The 21,249-nt window shown below is 42.1% G+C and overlaps 1 protein-coding gene and 1 pseudogene across 1 annotated transcript; one reads left to right on the forward strand and one right to left on the reverse strand.

Moving 5' to 3' along the window:
• The first annotated feature begins 3,797 nt into the window (after positions 1 to 3,797).
• On the forward strand, positions 3,798 to 11,994 carry LOC135543363 (cytidine and dCMP deaminase domain-containing protein 1-like; annotated as a pseudogene).
• Positions 11,995 to 12,137: 143 nt separating this feature from the next.
• LOC135543364 (calcium-binding protein 39-like) lies at positions 12,138 to 17,298 on the reverse strand. Its single transcript, XM_064970561.1, has 8 exons — positions 17,183 to 17,298; positions 16,340 to 16,504; positions 16,104 to 16,222; positions 15,827 to 15,995; positions 15,514 to 15,573; positions 15,311 to 15,376; positions 15,040 to 15,183; positions 12,138 to 14,872 (listed from the first exon to the last, which is right to left on the reverse strand). Exons 1-8 carry the CDS (start codon positions 17,282 to 17,284, stop codon positions 14,693 to 14,695), a joined length of 1,005 nt encoding a protein of 334 aa, XP_064826633.1. The 5' UTR covers positions 17,285 to 17,298; the 3' UTR covers positions 12,138 to 14,692.
• Positions 17,299 to 21,249: the final 3,951 nt, after the last annotated feature.

The following is a 21,249-nucleotide window of genomic DNA, read 5'->3' on the forward strand; positions in this document are numbered from 1 at the left end:
GCTACTGTGTCTGCCGATAAGAATATGGTGATTGACAGTCGAAAGCTTTGGCAAGGTCGATGAAGACGGCTGCACAGTACTGTCTTTTATCGATGGCCGTTATGATATCGTTTAGTACCTTGAGCGTGGCTGAGGTGCACCCGTGACCGGCTCGGAAACCCGATTGCACAGCGGAGAAGGTACGGTGTGATTCGAGATGGTCAGTGACCTGTTTGTTGACTTGGCTTTCGAAGACCTTAGATAGGCAGGGCAGGATGGATATAGGTCTGTAACAGTTTGGGTCCAGGGTGTCTCCCCCTTTGAAGAGGGGGATGACTGCGGCAGCTTTCCAATCCTTGGGGATCTCAGACGATATGAAAGAGAGGTTGAACAGGCTGGTAATAGGGGTTGCGACAATGGCGGCGGATAGTTTCACAAATAGAGGGTCCAGATTGTCAAGCCCAGCTGATTTGTACGGGTCCAGGTTTTGCAGCTCTTTCAGAACATCTGCTATCTGGATTTGGGTAAAGGAGAACCTGGAGAGGCTTGGGCGAGTAGCTGGGGGGGGGGGGGCGGATCTGTTGGCCGAGGTTGGAGTAGCCAGGCGGAAGGCATGGCCAGCCGTTGAGAAATGCTTGTTGAAGTTTTCGATAATCATGGATTTATCGGTGGTGACCGTGTTACCTTGCCTCAGTGCAGTGGGCAGCTGGGAGGAGGTGCTCTTGTTCTCCATGGACTTCACAGTGTCCCAGAACTTTTTGGAGTTGGAGCTACAGGATGCAAATTTCTGCCTGAAGAAACTGGCCTTAGCTTTCCTGACTGACTGAGTGTATTGGTTCCTGACTTCCCTGAACAGTTGCATATCACGGGGACTATTCGATGCTATTGCAGTCCGCCACAGGATGTTTTTGTGCTGGTCGAGGGCAGTCAGGTCTGGAGTGAACCAAGGGCTATATCTGTTCTTAGTTCTGCATTTTTTGAACGGAGCATGCTTATCTAAAATGGTGAGGAAGTTACTTTTAAAGAATAACCAGGCATCCTCAACTGACGGGATGAGGTCAATGTCGATTAGAAAGGCCTGCTCACAGAAGTGTTTTAGGGAGCGTTTGACAGTGATGAGGGGTGGTCGTTTAACTGCGGCTCCGTAGCGGATACAGGCAATGAGGCAGTGATCGCTGAGATCCTGGTTGAAGACGGCGGAGGTGTATTTGGAGGGCCAGTTGGTCAGGATGACGTCTATGAGGGTGCCCTTGTTTAGAGATTTAGGGTTGTATCTGGTGGGTTCCTTGATGATTTGTGTGAGATTGATGGCATCTAGCTTAGATTGTAGGACTGCTGGGGTGTTAAGCAAATCCCAGTTTAGGTCACCTAACAGAACAAACTCTGAAGCTAGAGGGGGGGGGCGATCAGTTCACAAATGGTGTCCAGGGCACAGCTGGGAGCTGAGGGAGGTTGGTAGCAGGCGGCAACAGTGAGAGACTTATTTCTGGAGAGAGTCATTTTTAAGATTAGTAGTTCGAACTGTTTGGGTATGGACCTGGAAAGTATGACATTACTTTGCAGGCTCTCTCGGCAGTAGACTGCAACTCCTCCCCCTTTGGCAGTTCTATCTTGACGAAAAATGTTATAGTTGGGTATGGAAATCTCAGAATTTTTGGTGGCCTTCCTGAGCCAGGATTCAGACACGGCAAGGAATCACAGAAGTCAACAAATGAGGGTGCCTGGGGACATGCAGGGCCTGGGTTTACCTCCACATCACCCGCGGAACAGAGGAGGAGTAGTATGAGGGTGCGGCTAAAGGCTATCAAAACTGGTCGCCTAGAACGGTGGGGACAGAGAATAAAAGGGGCAGATTTCTGGGTGTGGTAGAATATATTCAGGGCATAATGCGCAGACAGGGGTATGGTGGGGTGCGGGTACAGCGGAGGTAAGCCCAGGCACTGGGTGATGATGAGAGAGGTTACATCTCTGGACATGCTGGTTGTAATGAGTGAGGTCACCGCATGTGTGGGAGGTGGGACAAAGGGGGTGCCAGGGGTATGAGGAGTGGAACTAGGGGCTTCATTGTAAACTAAAACAATGATAACTAACCTGAACAACAGTATACAAGGCATATTGACATTTGAGAGAGACATATAGGGAAGCATACAGTAATCACAGGTGTTGAATTGGGAGAGCTAGCTAAAACAGTAGGTGAGACAACAACAGCTAATCAGCTAGCACAACAACAGCAGGTAAAATGGCGTTGACTAGGCAGGGAGGGTCGGATTAACTACACACAGAGACTGAGTGCGGCTGGGGCCGTCAGATAAAACATAAACAAGCGGAATGGAGTACCGTGATTAATGGACAGTCCAGCATGCATCAGCTATGTAGCCAGGTGATCAGTGTCCAGGGGGCAGCGGTGGATGGGGCAGGGAAGCAGAAGGTAAAGCTGCTAGCTGTGGCTAACCATGGCTAAATAGCTTGTAGCTAGTTAGCTTCTGGAGGTTCTTGAATGTGTTCTAAAAATTAAAAATAACAGCAGATTCCGTATCGCATTGGGTGAGGCAGGTTACCGGGAGGTATAATCGAATTAAAAATCGAAAAGGGATTGAAAGTAAATATGGGTCCAGTGAGTGGTTGGGCTGGCTGGGGACGTGGCGATTCAGACAGTTAGCAGGCCTGTGCTAACAAGCTAACAGTTAGTAGGCCGGGGCTAAACAAGCTAGCAGTTAGCAGACAGGGACTGAGCAAGCTAGCAGTTAGCAGGCCGAATTAGCAAACAAGCAGATAGCAAGGGGTTGAGTCTGTTTATGCCTCTTCATGCGGTGACATCGATAGACCGGTCGTGGGTCCTGATATTGTAGCCCAGGAGTATGCTTCGGTGGTAGCACAGGAGCTCTGGCCGGGCTAGCTTCAAGCTCAGTGGATGGATACGCTAGCCAGGAGTAATCATCTGGGGTTGCGGTTAGCTAGTTAGCTAGTTGTGAAGATCCAGATGAGAATGTTTTAATGGTTTAACGTTCATTACATTTTAATTTACTTTGAAGCGAGTACTGAAATTGAAATTCAACGCATTGTATTCTTAGATTATTATTTTTTCAGAAATAATTTGTTGCTTATGTTTATTTTTGCAATTACATTTATTTTGAAAAATGTACAATTATTTAGGATGGAAACAGTTGCTATTGGTGCCACAATTCAACATGTTTATTGACTTGCAAGTTATGAGATGCAACCACTTTGAAATAAACAAAACTACATTATTGTATACAATGCTGTATGATGCATTAGAAATGACTTCATATATTTTTGATTTGAACATTCATATGAGCAATGACAGATAATTACAAACATGTCCTTATGCTGCCATCTAGAGGCCATCACATTCTCTAATCCTCGAGACAGTAGCCTAATGAATACCATTCTTTATTATAAACTGGGAGGGTCAAGCCCTGAATGCTGATTGGCTGACAGCCATGGTATATCATACCCTATACCACGGGTATGACAAAACATTTATTTTTACTGCTTTAATTACGTTGGTAACCAGTTTATAATAGCAATAAGGCATCTCAGGGGTTTGTGATGTATGGCCAATGTACCATGGCTAAGGGCTGTGTCCAGGCATTTCGTTGTGCCTAAGAACAGCCCTTAGCGGTGGTATATTAGCCATATACCACGCCTCCACGGGTCGTATTGCTTAAGATTATCACGTCATGAATGAAATGACATAATAATGGAATGCAGATCTGACAATTGTTTTTTAATTGCAACCAAGAATGCAGAATATTTACAACAAACTGATAGTTCTGGGTGTTGGGTGAAAGATAAGCTCCGCCTGTTTGTTCTACGTCAGAACATATAGGAAGAAGCCGAGCTTCGCTGTTCAGAAACCAACAACATCAAATCATCATACGTATTTGCCTTGATTGGTGACGTTTGCTACATTTTACATTCAATTGATTGAATGGCAACGACGGGTACTGTACAGTCGAACCAATATTTGAAACCAACCTGTGCCGCTTCATGCAACTGTAAAGAATATCGCGATGTAAGGGAAGCCAGCACACAAACCGACACCAAAGTACAAGGTGAGACTACTGCGTTGACAGCTTGACAGAGAATGCTGCGTATGTTTTTACTGTTCGATATAATATTGCTACTCACACGGAATAATGAGCTTTGAGGCATACTACAAATAAAGACGTAATTGTGTCACCGTCAAGGCTTTTATTAGTTTGAACCCACACGTCTGTAGCCTACCTAGTAACTGTCGAGAAACGTTCAAACGTAATCATCAACTGTCTGACGTCACCCCATTTAAGATTTTTTTTTTTTTATTAACAAATGTCAACAAACAAAAGGAATAGTCACATGCAAACAAGCATACAAACAAACTATTTACATTGCCAGGAATCCTAAACAAACAAATTCATATTGTTTTTCATTTTAGTTAAAGTAGTGCCATGATGTTTAAACTAATTTATAAAGTGAAAAAAGTTAGGTTTTGAACTAGACCATTTGTGAATATGAAATTTACCTAGTATTATTAGCAGTTGAATTAAATATACTACATATTTATCTATGTCAGAATCTCTGAAATTAGTCATCAAAACCATTAAATAGTACAACCGGTCCTATTTTTTTTATAACCATTTTGTCACCCCATTGAAGTTGAAACTTAAATGGTAGCGGTTTCGGGTAGTGACGTTCAAAGGATCATGTGATTGGTTCTGCAAAAAGGTCTTGAGCTTAATGGCACCGGACAGGTAAGCTGGGCTTGCTCTGTAATAGTAGGGTTGCTGGATCAAGCATCCGTTTGGTTGTTCTCCCCTATGAATGCCAGAGTCACGTACATGTTTTGAAGAGAAATGTACTGGCCAACAGTTTCACATTCAGCAAATGTCTGCCCAATGTTTGCTTTAACCTAAATAATTTCTTTGTGCTCAAGGAGCAGCAAAGATCTAGTGGACAAAAAACGCACTTGCCTTTCCTGTTTGTAATCCTGTTTTTCTATGGTGTGTTTTTAGGTCATGGACCCAGGCTGTCCAAGTTTAACCTCTTCACCCTGCTGATTTTATGGATGGAACTTTTCCCCAAGGAGGAACCAGAAGACATAAACCAGAATGACTTTGTAAGTTTGACCTACATTGCATTCAGAATGTATTTAGACCCCTTCCCCTTTTCCACATTTTGTTGTTACAGCCTTTCCCCCTCATCAATCTACACACACGTCTGTGTAACTCTGTGTTGTCTGTTCACACTGCTATGCTTTATCTTGGCCAGGTCGCAGTTGCAAATGAGAACTTGTTCTCAATTAGCCTACCTGGTTTAATAAAGGTGAAGAAAAAAACCCAAAAAAAAACACAATACCCCATAATAACAAAGTGAAAACAGGCTAAGAATTTTTGCGAATGTATAAAAAAAAAAAAACATGCCTGATTTACATAAGTATTCAGACCCTTTGCTATGAGACTTGAAATTGAGCTCAGGTGCATCCTGTTTCCATTGATCATCCTTGAGATGTTTCTACAACTTGATTGGAATTTATCTGTGGTAAATTCAATTGATTGGACATGATTTGGAAAAGTACACACCTGTCTATATAAGGTCCCACAGTTGACTGTGCATGTCAGAGCAAAAACCAAGACATGAGGTCAAAGGAATTGTCCATAGAGCTCAGAGACAGGATTGTGTCGAGGCACAGATCTGTGGAAGGGTACCAAAACATTTCTGCAGCATTAAAGGTCCCCAAGAACACAGTGGCCTCCATCATTCTTTAATATATATATAGATTACCTTTATTTAACTAGGCAAGTCAGTTAAGAACAAATTCTAATTCTCAATGAATAAGTGTGTTAACTGTGTGTTAAATGAATAGTGGGTTAACTGCCTGTTCAGGGGCAGAATGACATTTTTTTAATTTGTCAGCTGGATTCGATCTTGTGACCTTTCGGTTACTAGTCCAACGCTCTAACCTGCCACCCCATTCTTAAATGGAAGAAGTTTGGAATCACCAAGACTCTTCCTAGAGCTGGCCGCTCGGCCAAACTGAGCAATTGGGGTATAAGGGCATTGGCCAGGGAGGTGATCAAGAACCCGATGGTCACTCTGGCAGAGCTCCAGAGTTCCTCTGTGGAGATGCGAGAACCTTCCAGAAGGACAACCATCTCATCACCATCTCATCAGCACTCCATCAATCAGGCCTTTATGGTAGAGTGGCCAGGCGGAAGCCACTCCTCAGTAAAAGGCACATGACAGCCCAATGGAGTTTGCCGAAAGGCACCTAAAGGACTCTCAGACCATGAGAAACAAGATTGTCTGTTCTGATAAAACCAAGACTGAATTCTTTGGCCTGAATGCAAAGCATCCCTACAGTGAACAGTTGATCTGCAGAGAAGAATGTGAGAAACTCCCCAAATACAGGTGTGCCAAGCTTGTAGCGTCATACCCAAGAAGACCTGAGGCTGTAATTGCTGTCAAAGGTGCTTCTACAAAGGTCTGAACTTATGTAAATGTGATATTTCAGTTTTTTATTTTTAATAAATTTGCAAACATTTCTAAAAACCTGCTTTTGCTTTGTCATCATGGGGTATTGTGTGTAGATTGATGAAGAACATTTATTTAAAAATCCATTTTAGAATAAGGCTGTGATGTGGAAAAAGTCAAGGGGTCTTAATACTTTCCGAATGCACTGTGTAGCGGCCATTACATATTGTTGTTAGAACGTTGGGCCAGTAACCGCAAGGTCGCTAGTTTGAATACCTGAGCCAACAAGGTGAATAATCAGTTGATGTGCCCTTGAGCAAGGCACTTAACCCTAATTTTCTCCAGGGGCGCTGTACTACTATGTTTGACCCTGTAAAACAACACATTTCACTGCACCTATCAGGTTTATGTGTCAATTTTAATTTTAATTTTTATAGATAACATGCAATAAATTACCATATTGAGCATCATCAATTATATGATATGCATCATCACCTATCTCCTGTATGTTTATGTGTGTCAGACGAGGGGTACAGGCCTGGTGGTGGTTCGGGACCAGAGGGTGGTGGATCTCCACTGCTCTGGTCCAGAGCTCCACGTGGGGCAGGTAGCTGTGATCAGACACGGGCCCAGCTGGCTGCCTCAGACCTCTACTTCTCTAGGAGACCCTGCGCTACCTGCCTCAAGATGCTTATCAATGGTGAGGAGAGATATAACACACACACACACACAGAGATCACTTGTAAAGTCTTGTCTCTTGTCTGTCATCTCCAGCTGGGGTGAGCCGCATCTCCTTCTGGCCTGGTGACCCTGAGATGAGTCTGCTAGCGGTCAGGCCTAATGGGACGGACTCCATTTCCCAGGAGGCCATGCGGGATGCCATTGCGTCCGAGAAGATGAAGTCCAACAGCCGGCCCCACATCAGTGTGGTGGTGCAGTCCCTGGCCCCTTGCCTGCAGCAGTTTGTGGAGGAGACCTCCAGGGGGTGTGACTTCATGGAGAGGGTGTCGGGAGACGACCCCGAATTGGACGCTGGGGACTTCTACAGGAAGCAGAGGAGACGGAACCTGGACACTTTCTCTGAAGAGTTCCTAATCCCACACGGACAGTGCCACCGTGACATTCTCACCAAAATACGTCCGTAGTACAATCATTCAACCATACTTGTTAGCTAGCTTTTGTTCACCGGCTAGCTGTATTTGGGCTATATTGGCTAACTCAAGATGGGTAGGTTTGAGGATCTCCTTTGCTCAAGAGGCCACGTGCCACGCCATCTGCTGTGTAAATCCTTTTAAATGAATGGTAAACATACTGTTTATAGATGAGGATTTGACACTGTCTTGCTACAGGTCTGGAGAACTTCTGCACGGAGCAGTACTTCTCCAACCTGCGTCAGAACATGAGGGAGCTGGTGGGGGTTCTGGCCTCAGTATCTGCTAGTGTGCCTCTTCTCCAGCATGGCTTCCACAGGAAGGACTCCCAGCCTGCAACCTCAGAGCAGCCCCAGCCTCAGGTGGTGTCCCAGGAGATTGCCAGACACTGCATCGTACAGGCCAGACTGTTGGCCTACAGAACAGGTATCTGAAATATCTGTTTAGTAGTCTATATACTAGCCAGATTACTCATTCAAACTAGGAAGTCATTTTGTAAAGGTGACATGTCACCACATTTTGTGGGGAATCACATAAAGGAGTTCCAAGTAATAAAAAATAAAAATTGCAGGAGAGAAGACTATTGTAATGACGAGACTATTGTTATGATATAACTTCCCATGGTTGACTGCACATTTGTTGGAGAGATGTGGGGGGGGTATCGGGTGTCCGATGAACAGAAAGTATCCCAAAAGACATTCTAGTTTCATTAGTGGTTAGCGACAGCAGCTATGAAAAGGAGTTCTCTGATTGGTTGGTCAGCCGATCACTCAAGAAATGAACATTTTTATTTCTTGAAAGGGTTATATTATTTGTTCATGTTTTAAGGCTAACAGGACAAGCTGTGATGGGTGGTTCAACCTGTCTGAAGGTTTAAACAGATGGAACGTGTCTGACTGTTACTTGTTTGTTGCTATTCCAGAGGACCCTAAGGTTGGGGTTGGTGCTGTCATTTGGGCAGAAGGGAAATCAGTGAGTAAACCATTATTGTATTTTCTAAGCTCATAACTATACATTAATATTATATATATATATTCTCTGTAATATAATGGCAAAAATAAAGTGGAAAGGCTGGTAACAAAGATTTCAATGTGAATTAACACATTCCCTGTGTTCTGTGCTCATCGGTTTTAGGGTGGTTGTGATGGCACGGGGCGGCTGTACCTGGTGGGTTGTGGGTACAACGCCTACCCAGTGGGCTCAGAGTACGGACAGTACCCCCAGATGGACACCAAACAGCAGGACCGCCAGAGGAGGAAGTACCGCTACATCATCCACGCTGAGCAGAACGCACTCACCTTCAGGTCAGGAGGAGAGGGAAGACATGGGCTCCATCTCAATACTCCTGAGTGACTTCCTCTCCTTATATCCACCCTTCATCTCCACTGATATGAGAGGACAGTGTACAGATTTAGGAGCTTAATTGCAGCAACAGGAAATGTGGATTATAATTAATGGACATTTTTGTAGGTTTTGATACATTTTTCGTAAGGTATTGACATTTTTAAAATGGAATTGGCAAACTTCAGAAGCCTTTTTAAACCTCAAATACACTACACATTTTACATTTCTTGCATTGCAGGAAAGTTTTTCTGCAACAGGGTGATCAAATTAAGATCCTACATCTGTAGATGAAGGAAATACAGGGAATGTGTACATGGGTATATTTGCTCTCGACCTGTCCAGTCCTTACAGGTCAGCGAAGATGGCAGAGAGGATGCAAGGAGAGGAAGCAAGGAGGTACATCCGAGAAGTCGGACCAGGGGGCAGGAATTAGTAGCTGGGCCTGAGGATTTATGACGTAAATAAATGTGATTGACTGTCGTTTCTAGGAGTGACGAGATCCGCGAGAAGGGGAACACCATGCTGTTTGTGACTAAGTGTCCGTGTGATGAGTGTGTCCCTCTGATCCGAGGAGCTGGGATCAAGCAGATCTACACCACTGACCTGGACAGTGGCAAAGACAAGGGAGACATCTCCTACCTCAGATTCCAGGGCCTCCAAGGAGTCCTTAAGTTCATTGTGAGTACCTACATTGATTGACTGAATATTTTTTCTATGGGTGTAGCAGCATCTCAATAGTCTATTCCTGCCATTTTCTTCATCTGTACTGATGAGGGAAAAAACTGGATGGATTCCTCGTAGATGCTTTCCTTTCAGCTTTTACCTATCCTTGTGTTTTCCTCGTTAGGCTACTGAGGTATACTTATTATAGTGCTTTCTACAGATGCAATTTTTTTTAGTGTGTTTACATGTTTTCGTCACAGTGGCAGAAGTCCTCTCTAGCCAGGAGAGTCGCTGAACATGCTGGTCTTCATCTAGCCAGTGAGTTGTCCTTCTCTGTACCATTTAGTTAGCATGACATTTGTCACTTTGTAGAGTCATGTCTTCTCCTTCTCTACTAAATTCAGCAAAAAAAGTAAAGTCCCTTTTTCAGGACCCTGTCTTTCAAAGATAATTCGTAAAAATCCAAATAACTTCACAGATCTTCATTGTAAAGGGTTTAAAGACTGTTTCCCATGCTTGTTCAATTAATGAACATTCACCCGTGGAACGGTCATTAAGACACTAACAGGGACACATTATTCCATTTGTTAGTCACATGTCTGTGGAACTTGTTCAGTCTATGTCTGTTGTTGAATCTTATGTTCATACAAATATTTACACATGTTAAGTTTGCTGAAAATAAACGCAGTTGACAGTGGGAGGATGTTTTCTTTTTTTGTTGAATTTATATTGCCATTCGCACAAATGTAATGTGCATGCCGCCACCTAATCACCACAATACTGATGATAGATCAGCCCTTCTGACCGTCTCTGATTTGACTCTGCAATGTGTCCCACCTCTGACCATGTCTTGTTATGATTACAGATGGATGTGTGGGGAAGCATGGGAGACAGCCTGAACAGGCCCTTCAATCCAATAAGAGGTTACGGTCAGCAACAAATCCAGACCTTTCTCCTGTTTGTTGAACAATTGTACCTGTAGCTTTCAGTCTGGTTTCACCAGGCTATGGTCCCCAGGCTCTTGTTGGCATTGGAAACGTTTAATTTATCCAATCGCATATTGATCAGTGATTCAAGGAAGGATGCATTTTAACTTCTTGGCGCACCCATCCCGTTAGCGGGATCATTTTCGTCAACATCCGCTCAATTGCAGAGCGCCAAATTCAAATTAAATTACTAAAAATATTTAATTTTCATGAAATCACAAGTGTAATATAGCAAAACACAGCTTAGATTGCTGTTAATCCACCTGGCATGTCAGATTTCAAAAAGCTTTACGGCAAAAGCTATCCAAGCATTTATGTAAGGACATCTCTCTCTGAGCAGACAAAACATTACAAACAGCTAGCAGCAAAGTAGATTGGTCACAAAAGCAATAAAATTAATCGCTTACCTTTGATCTTCGGATGTTTGCACTCACGAGACTCCCAGTTACACAATAAATGCTCCTTTTGTTCCATAAAGATTTTTTTATATCCAAAATACCTCCATTTGGTTGGTGCGTTATGTTCAGAAATCCACAGGCTCGAGCGGTCACGATGGGGCAGACAAATTCCAAATAGTATCCGTAAAGTTCGTAGAAACATGTCAAACGTTTTTTATAATCAAGCATTGTTTTTACAACCGGATCATAGCTTTTTCAATAAGAGAGAGAGAAAGTCTGCTCCAAGCCATCCACTGATGCGATGTGATCCTTCTCGATAGTTTCAGGCTTTTATTCTGAAAAATTATGTATAAAGACTGTTCACACCATGTGGAAGCCATAGGGAAAAAAATCTGGTTGATATCCCTTCAAATGGAGGGAAGGCATGCAATGGAACTGGGAGATTTGTTTCTCTTCGGCACTTCCTTGTTGGATTTTCCTCAGGTTTTCGCCTGCAATATCAGTTCTGTGATACTCAGACAATATTTAGACAGTTTTGGAAACTTGAGTGTTTATCCTAATCTGACAATTATATGCATATTCTGGGCCTGGGAATAGGCAGTTTCATTTGGGTACGTTTTTCATCCAAACATCAAAATACTGCCTCCTACACTCAACAGGTTAACAATGTTGGAAATTCAAAGGCCTCTTTATACTCCCCTGTAATGGACAGTTTCAAGGAGTAAACTCAAGGGGATTTTAAAGGACTGACTGTATATTCAAAGGAAACTAGGTAGATTTTTTTTAATTGCCAAGCTTGTATGTATAAGTGAACTGTAAACGCGTGTTTCCTAATTGTTTGTCTGAAGAGTTTACAATGAAAGTTGTATGAAGGCTATTGTTGATTGTAGCTTTAAGTTTACTATAGTTCTTCCAGACTTGAAGAATCTAAGTCACATTCCAGCCAGTGTAGGCTACCACCACTATATTCCACTTTGCCTTAAAGGATACTAACTCCTAGACCTGTGCAACTGTGCTTTGTCTTTTTTTGTTTCATGGTTGGCTCCTACATCCTTGAATTGTTTCATCCTGTTTTGCCAAACTGCTTTTAACTGATAACAATAACATCTAACAACAAAAAATATAAAATGACAAACCAGGAAAACTATGTATGCATTTATTTTATTTGTGTTGTGGTACAGTAGTATCAATGGGATTTAAAAATAATTCCATGGTTGAAAAGGGTCAATATTACTTTAGTACAGTATGTTAAGTAAACCTGTTTTGGCTCAGGTGTAAGTTCCTACTGATACAGCCTGAATCTTTTAAGTCTCTTGTTTATCATTTTAATCCAACATCAGTTTGCCATTCGAAGCCCCGTTTATACCTGGTGTTAACATGGGTCCTGTGTCTTGATCTTGTCCATATTCTGATTGTGACCATTTCTGGACCTGTGTAGAATATTACAATTATTGATGGTGATTCTTCCTGGCTACCTCCAGAGGCCATCGAGGACTAATTGTATCTTTATTTTACAAGTGTAAACAGATCTGGATTGTCAAACCATTAATAGTCCTTCTAAAATCATTGATTCAAGGGATCAATAAGTCTTAACATTGGGAATCTCATCATTTGAATACAGGGAGGGACTAGGGTTCAAAATATAACTTTTGAGAAAGGTCATTGGCATGGCAAGACTTGAACCTGTGACCTTGTGGTCCTAGCCCACAGCACCAGCAGGGAGGGCACCATTATTGTTTTTGTACATTTTATAAAGCTGTTCATTCCTTTTGTCATTTTAGAATGTCAAATAACATTAAGTAGTTTGGAAAACAAAAGCTGCATTGGGATACAACCTGTTTAACACCCTCCCACAAGCAGTCCACCTCCCTGAAACACTTGTCTTTACTTGTAAACTCCACCCACTGACATGTCACTAAGCTCTGCCCACGGAACTTTCATCGAACCAATCAATTTGTCCCTGGCTACCTCGAGGTGGTCAGGAAGATCTGTTCACAATTAATTATTGTCTACACTGGTCTAGAAATGTGGTCAACATCAAGATTGCATGTTAGATATAGAACAGGGCCAGAATGACTGAGTTTCACCAAAACGACAAGGGCATTGAGGACACTATCCCTTGTGTGTCAAGTCCAATCTAGAAATGTTTTTTATTTTATTAAAAAGTATTTGTCAATTTAAAGAACAATCACTTGTCCCATGGCATGGTGCCCATCACATTTATTATTCAATATTACATTGAAGAGCCATATTAGTTCATATTTTCAATTTAGATGTGATCGTAACTTAAGCTCAACCACCACAATTAAAATATGCATTGGCTCAATTTGTCTGAGGTTATTTAATTTAGACTTCCCCCAAAACAAGCTACATGTAAAAAAAAAATCAGATCAAGATGCTTCTACCATATCCAGTTTACTGGTATGTTAACTTTCCTGGACAATCAGTCCTGAGTTTTGGCCTCCTGGTTCCATGATGTGATCAATGAACTGCAACAAGTTCTTTTAAAGTAAAATATTCTTTCAACTGCACAACTCAAATATAGTGAGTTCAGGGTTCATTGCTTAATCATGACTAATATATTCAAACAGACCATATTTTTCTAAATAAGAATTAAGCTCCGCCCAGAAAAAAGTATTTAAAATACAAAAAAAAGGGAAAACAAAAGGCACCTATGTACCCCTACTGTTAATGTGTTCCAACCATCCCCCTCCACCATCTAAATAAGAAAACAAGCTAAAGAAATCACTTTCCTACAGAAAAAAATCTGGATTTTTCTGTCACCTGCAATGGCACTCACTTATGGGTTAAAACCAGCTTTTATACACAAGACAAACTTTTTTTAATCATCAAGAGTTTCCTGTTCAACAGGATTCTACTTCATCAGCTTAAAATAAACCAAAAAGGAATCGTTCTTTTAGCGCTGAATGATATAGAAAGTGCTACCAGCCATCCATGGAGAATCAATTATCAAAACTATTGATAAGTCATATTCTATACGAAGGTTAGCAGTAGAATGGCCCTGCTGATCACTAGACATCTTATATGTTCCTTGTAAGATCAAATATAGAGTTGTCATGTCAGAGGACCTACTACAGCGTTGAAACATAACTTAAGTGTAAATAGTGGAAGTACAACCACAGGAGTAAGACTAGCAGGGAATGTGAGTCTGAAGAGGAGTTCTATGGAACATTTGAGAATACCATTTCGATCCTCTAATAGAAAAATAGCAATTCCTATGATTCTGGATACTTCAGTTGTACTGTGGTGAGATTAGTAGAGAAAGAAGTCAGAACTATCTAGCTGGCTCGTGCCTGCAAGTGGCAATGAAAAGAGAACATTTTCAAAAAAATATTTGCGCAATTAAAGTGATGACCAGTGGTTTCCACAGCTCACTCAGCCAATCACCTAGAGGTCTCTAAGCATTGGTTCCCCCCAAGAGAGGAAATCCCCTTCCCGTTGTGGAACACTACACACTAATAAGAAAAGGGTTCATTTAAAAGTAAAAACAATGGAAAAAAATCTGTGATTAAGAACTATTCTCAGCAAATTTTAAGGAACCAAGAAAAAAAATGTCTTTGATATTAAGACATTGAATCATTATTGTCAATGTATTTTTGTCGACAATAAAAAGTAAAGGTTAGGGTAAAGGTCATAGCTAAGGGGAAGGGTTTTGGGGACGAATGGGGGTAAGGTTTTAAGAGGCGGGCTTCTTTAGGTCTCGGATCTGTTTGATTAGGTAGGTCTTCTCGTCGTTGAATTGCTCGTCGTCCATGCGGTCCTTCTGGAAGTTGCTAAGGAAGTCGATGAGTTTGGGCTGGTTCTTCAGCAGGATGTCTATGATGGGCTGCGTCTTGTTGGGGTTCGCCACAAACACCTGGGTGGAAGGGTCAGCCTGTCAGCTCTGTACATTACATTGATATCGGCAATTACATTCTAGTAAGAACCCAATGGTAATGCCATGGTAATGTTTGGGGCCAACATTGATGCCAGTTTGCCAGACCTTGTATATGAACGGTTCAGGGAACGGCTTTTGTTTCCTACCTTGAAGACGTGGAAGGCCTCAAATTGTATGTTAGGGCTCTTGTCCCTCAGTAGGTTCATCATCAGCTTCAGGTTCTCAGGCTTGCTGATGTACCGGGTCATCACTGTGAAGTTATGCCTGTCCAACAGAAGCTCTCCCAACAACTACATAAACACACACAAAGACCAGAGTATGCAAATGTTTACTATGAAGCGAGATAATAACACCATAATAGCATGCAAAGTTTTAGTCTATAAATAATCCATGTAAAATGTGAATAATAGAACACACCTTTAATGACTGTCTCTTTGTCACATAGTTATCAGAGTGTAATAACTTCTCATACTGGTCAAAGATCTGCAAAGATATAAAGGAACAGGCTGAGGGGTGGCTGAATCTCAACAGTCAAAAGTGGCTCAAAATAAATTCACAATTAATTATATATATATTTTTTAATGTTCCCAGGGCAGCAGAATGTTGAACATGTCACTTACGGCATCATAATTCTGTTCTAGATATTCAGCTACCAGCACCTTGTGTCTTGTGAGCAGGTCCTGTGAATGGGGGAGGAAACGTGCTCATTTTAATTCACACAAAAACAAACATTGTATATTGCATATCATCTGCTGCATCGAATCATTTCTGATCTATACATTTTGTCAACTCTCAAACAAATGGGCATGGACAGATACAACAGTAATGTAAAGATTAGCATATCATCTCGGCCCATCCTAGTCTTATTAACATGGGATTAATACAATGTTTTTCCAGGACCCAAAGATGCTTTCAAATCTTGTGTAATCTGACCTTGAAGGTGGCGAAAGCGTCTGAGGCGATGTCGAAGGTCTCCATCTCTACGTAATTGAAGAAGTGCTGGAAGTGTTCTGAGTAGAGAACCAGCTTGGCCAGTGGCTCGTGTCTGATACACTCCCTCAGCATGATGCCACAGTTCAGCGCAGACCCAGGGGTTTCATAACTGCAGGAAGAGGGACACACGCAGACGTCATTGAGTATCATACCAATGGCTGTGGTCAGCTGTGGTACATGAAGAGAGTGTGTGAGTATGTGTGTGTGAGAAAGTCACCCTTTTTGCAGCACAAACAGCACCTCTTGGTGAGAGCAGAAGTACTCGACGGTGGGGCTGCGGGTGCCGATCTGCCTCCGCAGGATGTTGTTGAAGATCTGACACACGTCCTTCTTCCCCTGGGGACATGCAATGGAAAACGTTTAAAAAGGAAAGCCTCCTTGTTTCAGACTGTTTTCTTCCATTTGGTGCCTAATGAACACGACCCTGATGGTCCGGCTTTGGCTTAGTCTCACCTCAAAGTCGATGACCTGCAGGTTTTCCACCAGGGAGATGAGCAGGCCGCTGTTGTAGAGCTCCTGGGCCAACTGGGCCACCGTCTCTGTGTGAGGCTCCTTGTCACCGGTCCCATATAGTATCTCCTTCATGGCCACAAGACACTTAGACACCTCCTCTGATGCCTGGGACAGGGACACCAGTTAGACACACAGGCACAATATGTACTTTAACAATATTGCTGCTAATAATGTTATGTGGTTTACAAAAAAAACTGCCATGGTATTATACTTGAGTTGACCACAAGAGGCAGACATTTAATTGACTACTTATGGAGGTACAGCTCTGTACAGCTCTGTAGACACTTATGTCTCAGCCTCAGGCCCAATCATAACTATTGACTTTCTCTGGATATCAGCATTGCATATGACAGGAGTGGACTGTATTGAGATCACTATAGCCTGGCTGTGTGTGGAGGCAGCCTGGTTAGAGCTGAAGCAGTTCCAGCCCAGAGCCAGGTTACTGGGAGTTCTGCCTGGACAGCCCCTCTCTAACAGTCCCATGGTGGAGAGGGCCTTTACAGCTGGGTGTCAATGAAGGAACGGCCAGGCAGCGATGCTACTTTCACAGCCAAGTGTCAGCTAGAGGCACACCGTAATAATAACCACACCAACTGACTGATCGGATCAAATAGAAGAGGTACACCGAGGCCCCAACAGCAATGTTACACAACACCTGCTTGTGGGCCTTTTCTAAGGGAAGTACTGGTTTGTGTGGTGAGGACTATTATAAGCACTTGTGTTGTAAGGATTTGTTTAGTGAGGATTTGTGGTGTAAGGACTCGTTATGAAGATGCATCACACCTTATCTGTTTTCTTGTCTTGTTTGACCAGGATGGCCATGTTCTCCTTCAGAGTCCGGACGATGTCGGCGGGATTCTTGTGGGATTTACCGAACAGCGGCATGGTGGCTGGGTCTCTCTCCTCGGGTCTCTTCTGACAGCCTTAAAAACACACACAGGACACACATTCCACATAACATACACATTATACCCCATCGATCGATAACATGTAAATGACACAACTGGGTGGTTCGAGCCCTGAATGCTGATTGGCTGACAGCAGCGGTATATCGACAAAACATTTATTTTTACTGCTCTAATTACGTTGGTAACCAGTTTCTAATAGCAGTAAGGCACCTCAGGGGTTTGTGATATATGGCCAATATACCACAGCTAAGGGCTGTATCTGCGTTGCGTCATGCATAGGAACAGCCCTTAGCCCTGGTATATTGGCCATATATCACAAACCCCTGAGGTGCCTTACTGCTATTAGCCCTGGTATATTGGCCGTATACCACTGGAAGATGTGATGCTTCTCAAATGCTTCTCATTTCCCCAGATAGGATTCTCAGATCAAAACCGTATACTTTGGGAAAATACATACACACTACCATTCAAAAGTTTAGGGTCACTTCTGTCTTGTTTTTGAAAGAAAAATCAAATTTTTTGTCCATTAAAATAATAAATTGATCAGAAATACAGTGTAGACATTGTTAATGTTGTAAATGACTATTGTAGCTGGAAACGGATGATATTTAATGGAATATCTACATAGGCATACAGAGGCCCATTATCAGCAACCATCACCCCTGTGTTTCTATGGCACGTTGTGTTTGCTAATCCAAGTTTTAATAGGCTAATTGATCATTAGAATACCATTTTGAAATTATGTTAGCACAGCCGAAAACTGTTGAGCTGATTAAAATAAGCAATAAAACTGGCCTTCTTTAGACGAGTTGAGTTATCTAGAGCATCAGCATTTGTGGGTTCGATTACAGGATCAAAATGGCTAGAATCAAGTAACTTTCTTCTGAAGCTCATCAGTCTATTATTGTTCTGAGAAAGGAAGGCTATTCCATGTTTACAAACACTACAGGAACAAGTATCCGTACCCATTGAATGCAGTGATCACAATATAGTGGCTATATCCAGGAAAGCAAAAGTTTCAACAGCTGGGCCTAAAAATAGTGTATAACAGATTTAGCTGTGACTTATGTGGATGATGTTACAAAATATATTTTGGTCTGATGTGATTCACGAGTAGCATCCAGACGCTGCACTTGATGAGTTTATGAAATTGCTTCTTCCAATTATTGATAAACACACACCTGTTAAGAAACTGACTTAAGGCTCCATGGATTGATGAGGAATTGAAAAACCCTATGGTTGAATGAGATGGGGCAAAAGGAGTGGCTAATAAGTCTGGCTGCACATCTGACTGGTTGACTTACTGCAAATTGAGAAATGTGTCTAAACTCAAAAAGAAGAAGAAACTGTTATGAAGTCAAGGAATTTTTAAAAAAAGAATGGAAAAAAAGGGCAGAAAGACAAATTCAACTCCATCTTTCATTGAATAAAATGGCTTATTCATCACAAAACCATTTAATTTTGCCAATTATTTTGAATCATTACTTCTTGGCAAAGTGGGCAAACTTAGGCAGGAAATGCCAACAACGAAGAGTGAGCCATCATATTCATGCATAAAAAAACAAATAATGAAAGAAAAGCATTGCAAGTTTGAATTTTGTAAAGTTAGTGTGGGAGAAGTGGGGGAAAAAATGAATGTTATGACAAACCTTGTGGCATTAACTACTTAGATGGAAAGCTACTGAGGATGGTAGCGGTAGTCACTCATATCTGTCATATCTTTATTTCCGCTACCCAAGAATAGTAAAGCGGTCTTTACTTGTTCAAACAGCAGACCTATAAGCTTGCTGCCAGCTCTTAGCAAACTGTTGGGGAAAAAATGTGTTTGACCAAATACATTGCTATTTCTCTGTGAACAAACTAACAACGGACTTTCAGCATGCTTATAGAGAAGGAAACTCAACATGTACTGCACTGACAAATGATAATATGAAGATTGTGGGAGCTGTACTGTTAGATTTCAGTGCTGCCTTTGATATTATTGACCATGAACTGTTGTTGAACCTCAGCTCAGTTTTCAATCTCCGCTCTAAATCCACAATATGGCATTCTTTAATGGAAGCTTCTCTAATGTCAAACATGTAAAGTGTGGTGTACCGCAGGGCAGCTCTCTACTCTTTTTTTGAAAATCCTAAATTGTTTGCATAGTCAATTTACACAAGCTCTGGCACACACTTACCCCACCAGACATGCCACCAGGGGTCTTTTCACTGTCCCCAAAACCAGAACAAATTCAAGAAAACGTACTGTATTATATAGAGCCATTATTGCATGGAACTCCATTCCATCTAATATTGCTCAAATAAACAGCAAACCCGCTTTTAAAAAATAGACAAAGAAACACCTCACAGCACAACGCCTCTCCCCTATTTGACCTAGATAGTTGGTGTATGCCTTGAAATGTAGGCTACTTGTGCCTTTAAAAGAAAATGTATGTAGTTCTGTTCTTGTCTATTAATGTTCTGTATTATGTCATGTTTCAAGTTGTGTGCCCCCCAGGAAGAGTAGCTGCTGCTTTTGCAACAGCTAATGGGGATACTAATAAAATCCCAAAATACCACTGCGGTCCAACTCATCCCAAACCATCTCAATTGGGTTGAGGTCAGGTGATTATGGAGGCCAGGTCCTCTAATGCAGCAGTCCATCACTCTCCTTGTTCAAATATCCCTTTCACAGTCTGGAGGTGTATTGGGTCATTGTCCTGTTGAAAAATAAATGATAGTGGGACTAAGTGCAAACCAGATGGGATGGCATATTGCTGCAGAATGCTGTGGTAGCCATGCTGGTTCAGCGTCACCAGAAAAGCACCCCCACAACGTCACACCTCCTGCGGAGATCATCCGTTCACCTACTCCGCGTCTCACAGAGACAGAGCGGTTGGAACCAAAAATCTACAATTTGGACTCCAACCAAAGGACAGATTTCCACTGGTCAGATTTACTCTGGGTCTTCTCTTCCTTTCTTGTGGTGGTCCTCATGAAAGCCAGTTTCATCATAGCACTTGATGGTTTTTGCGACTGTACTTGAAGAAACTTTCAAAGTTCTTGAAATGTTCTGAATTGACTGACCATCACATCTTAAAGTAATGATGGACTGTCGTCTCTCTTTGTTTATTTGAGCTGTTCTTGCCATAATATGGACTTGGTCTTTTACCAAATAGGGCTCTCTTTTGTATATCACCCCTACCTTGGCTCAAACGCATTTATCAAAGAAAGAAATTCCACAAATTAGCTTTTAACAAGTGCATTCCAGGTGACTACCTCATGAAGCTGGTTGAGAGAATGCCAACAGTGTGTAAGCTATGATCCCTTATTGATGTCACTAAATCCAGTTCAATCAATATAGATGGGGAGGAGACAGGTTAAAGAAGGAATTTTAAGCCTTCGGACAATTGAGATGGATTGTCTATGTTTGCTATTCAGAGGTTGAATGGACAAGACAAAAGATTGAAGTGCCTTTGAACGGGGTATGGTAGTAGGTGCCAGGCACAGTGGTTTGTGTCAAGAACTGCAACGCTGCTGGGTTTTTCACAACAGTTTCCTGTGTGTTTCAAGAATATTCCACCACACAAAGGACATCCAGCCAACTGGACACAACTGTGGGAAGCATTGGAGTCAACATGGTCCAGCATCCCTGTGGAATGCTTTCAACACCTTGTAGAGTCCATGCCCCAAAGAATTGAGGTACAAGCCAATATTAGGGAGGTGTTCTTAATGTTTTGTGCACTCAGTGTATATCACACGTTATAAACTGGGTGGTTCGAGCCCTGAATGCTGAAAACTGGTATATCACAGGTATGACAAACCATATTGTTGCTGTTCTAATTAGGTTGGTGACCAGTTTATAATAGCAATAAGGCACCTCGGGGGTTTGTGGTATATGATCAATGGGTTGTATCCAGGCACTCCACATTGCGTTTTTGCATAAGAACAGCTTTTATCA

Source organism: Oncorhynchus masou, chromosome 7 (assembly GCF_036934945.1).
Source record: "Oncorhynchus masou masou isolate Uvic2021 chromosome 7, UVic_Omas_1.1, whole genome shotgun sequence".
Lineage (NCBI taxonomy): Eukaryota > Metazoa > Chordata > Actinopteri > Salmoniformes > Salmonidae > Oncorhynchus > Oncorhynchus masou.

What these genes read in the sequence shown, in the direction of transcription:
- LOC135543364 (XM_064970561.1), bottom strand. Translation starts at nt 17,284, where the DNA reads ATGCCGCTGTTCGGTAAATCCCACAAGAATCCCGCCGACATCGTCCGG. An exon ending in AAGACAAGAAAACAGATAAG is followed by an intron (nt 16,505 to 17,182) that starts GTGTGATGCATC and finishes TCCCTGTCCCAG; the next exon opens with GCATCAGAGGAGGTGTCTAA. An exon ending in ACGCTTTCGCCACCTTCAAG is followed by an intron (nt 15,574 to 15,826) that starts GTCAGATTACAC and finishes CCCCATTCACAG; the next exon opens with GACCTGCTCACAAGACACAA.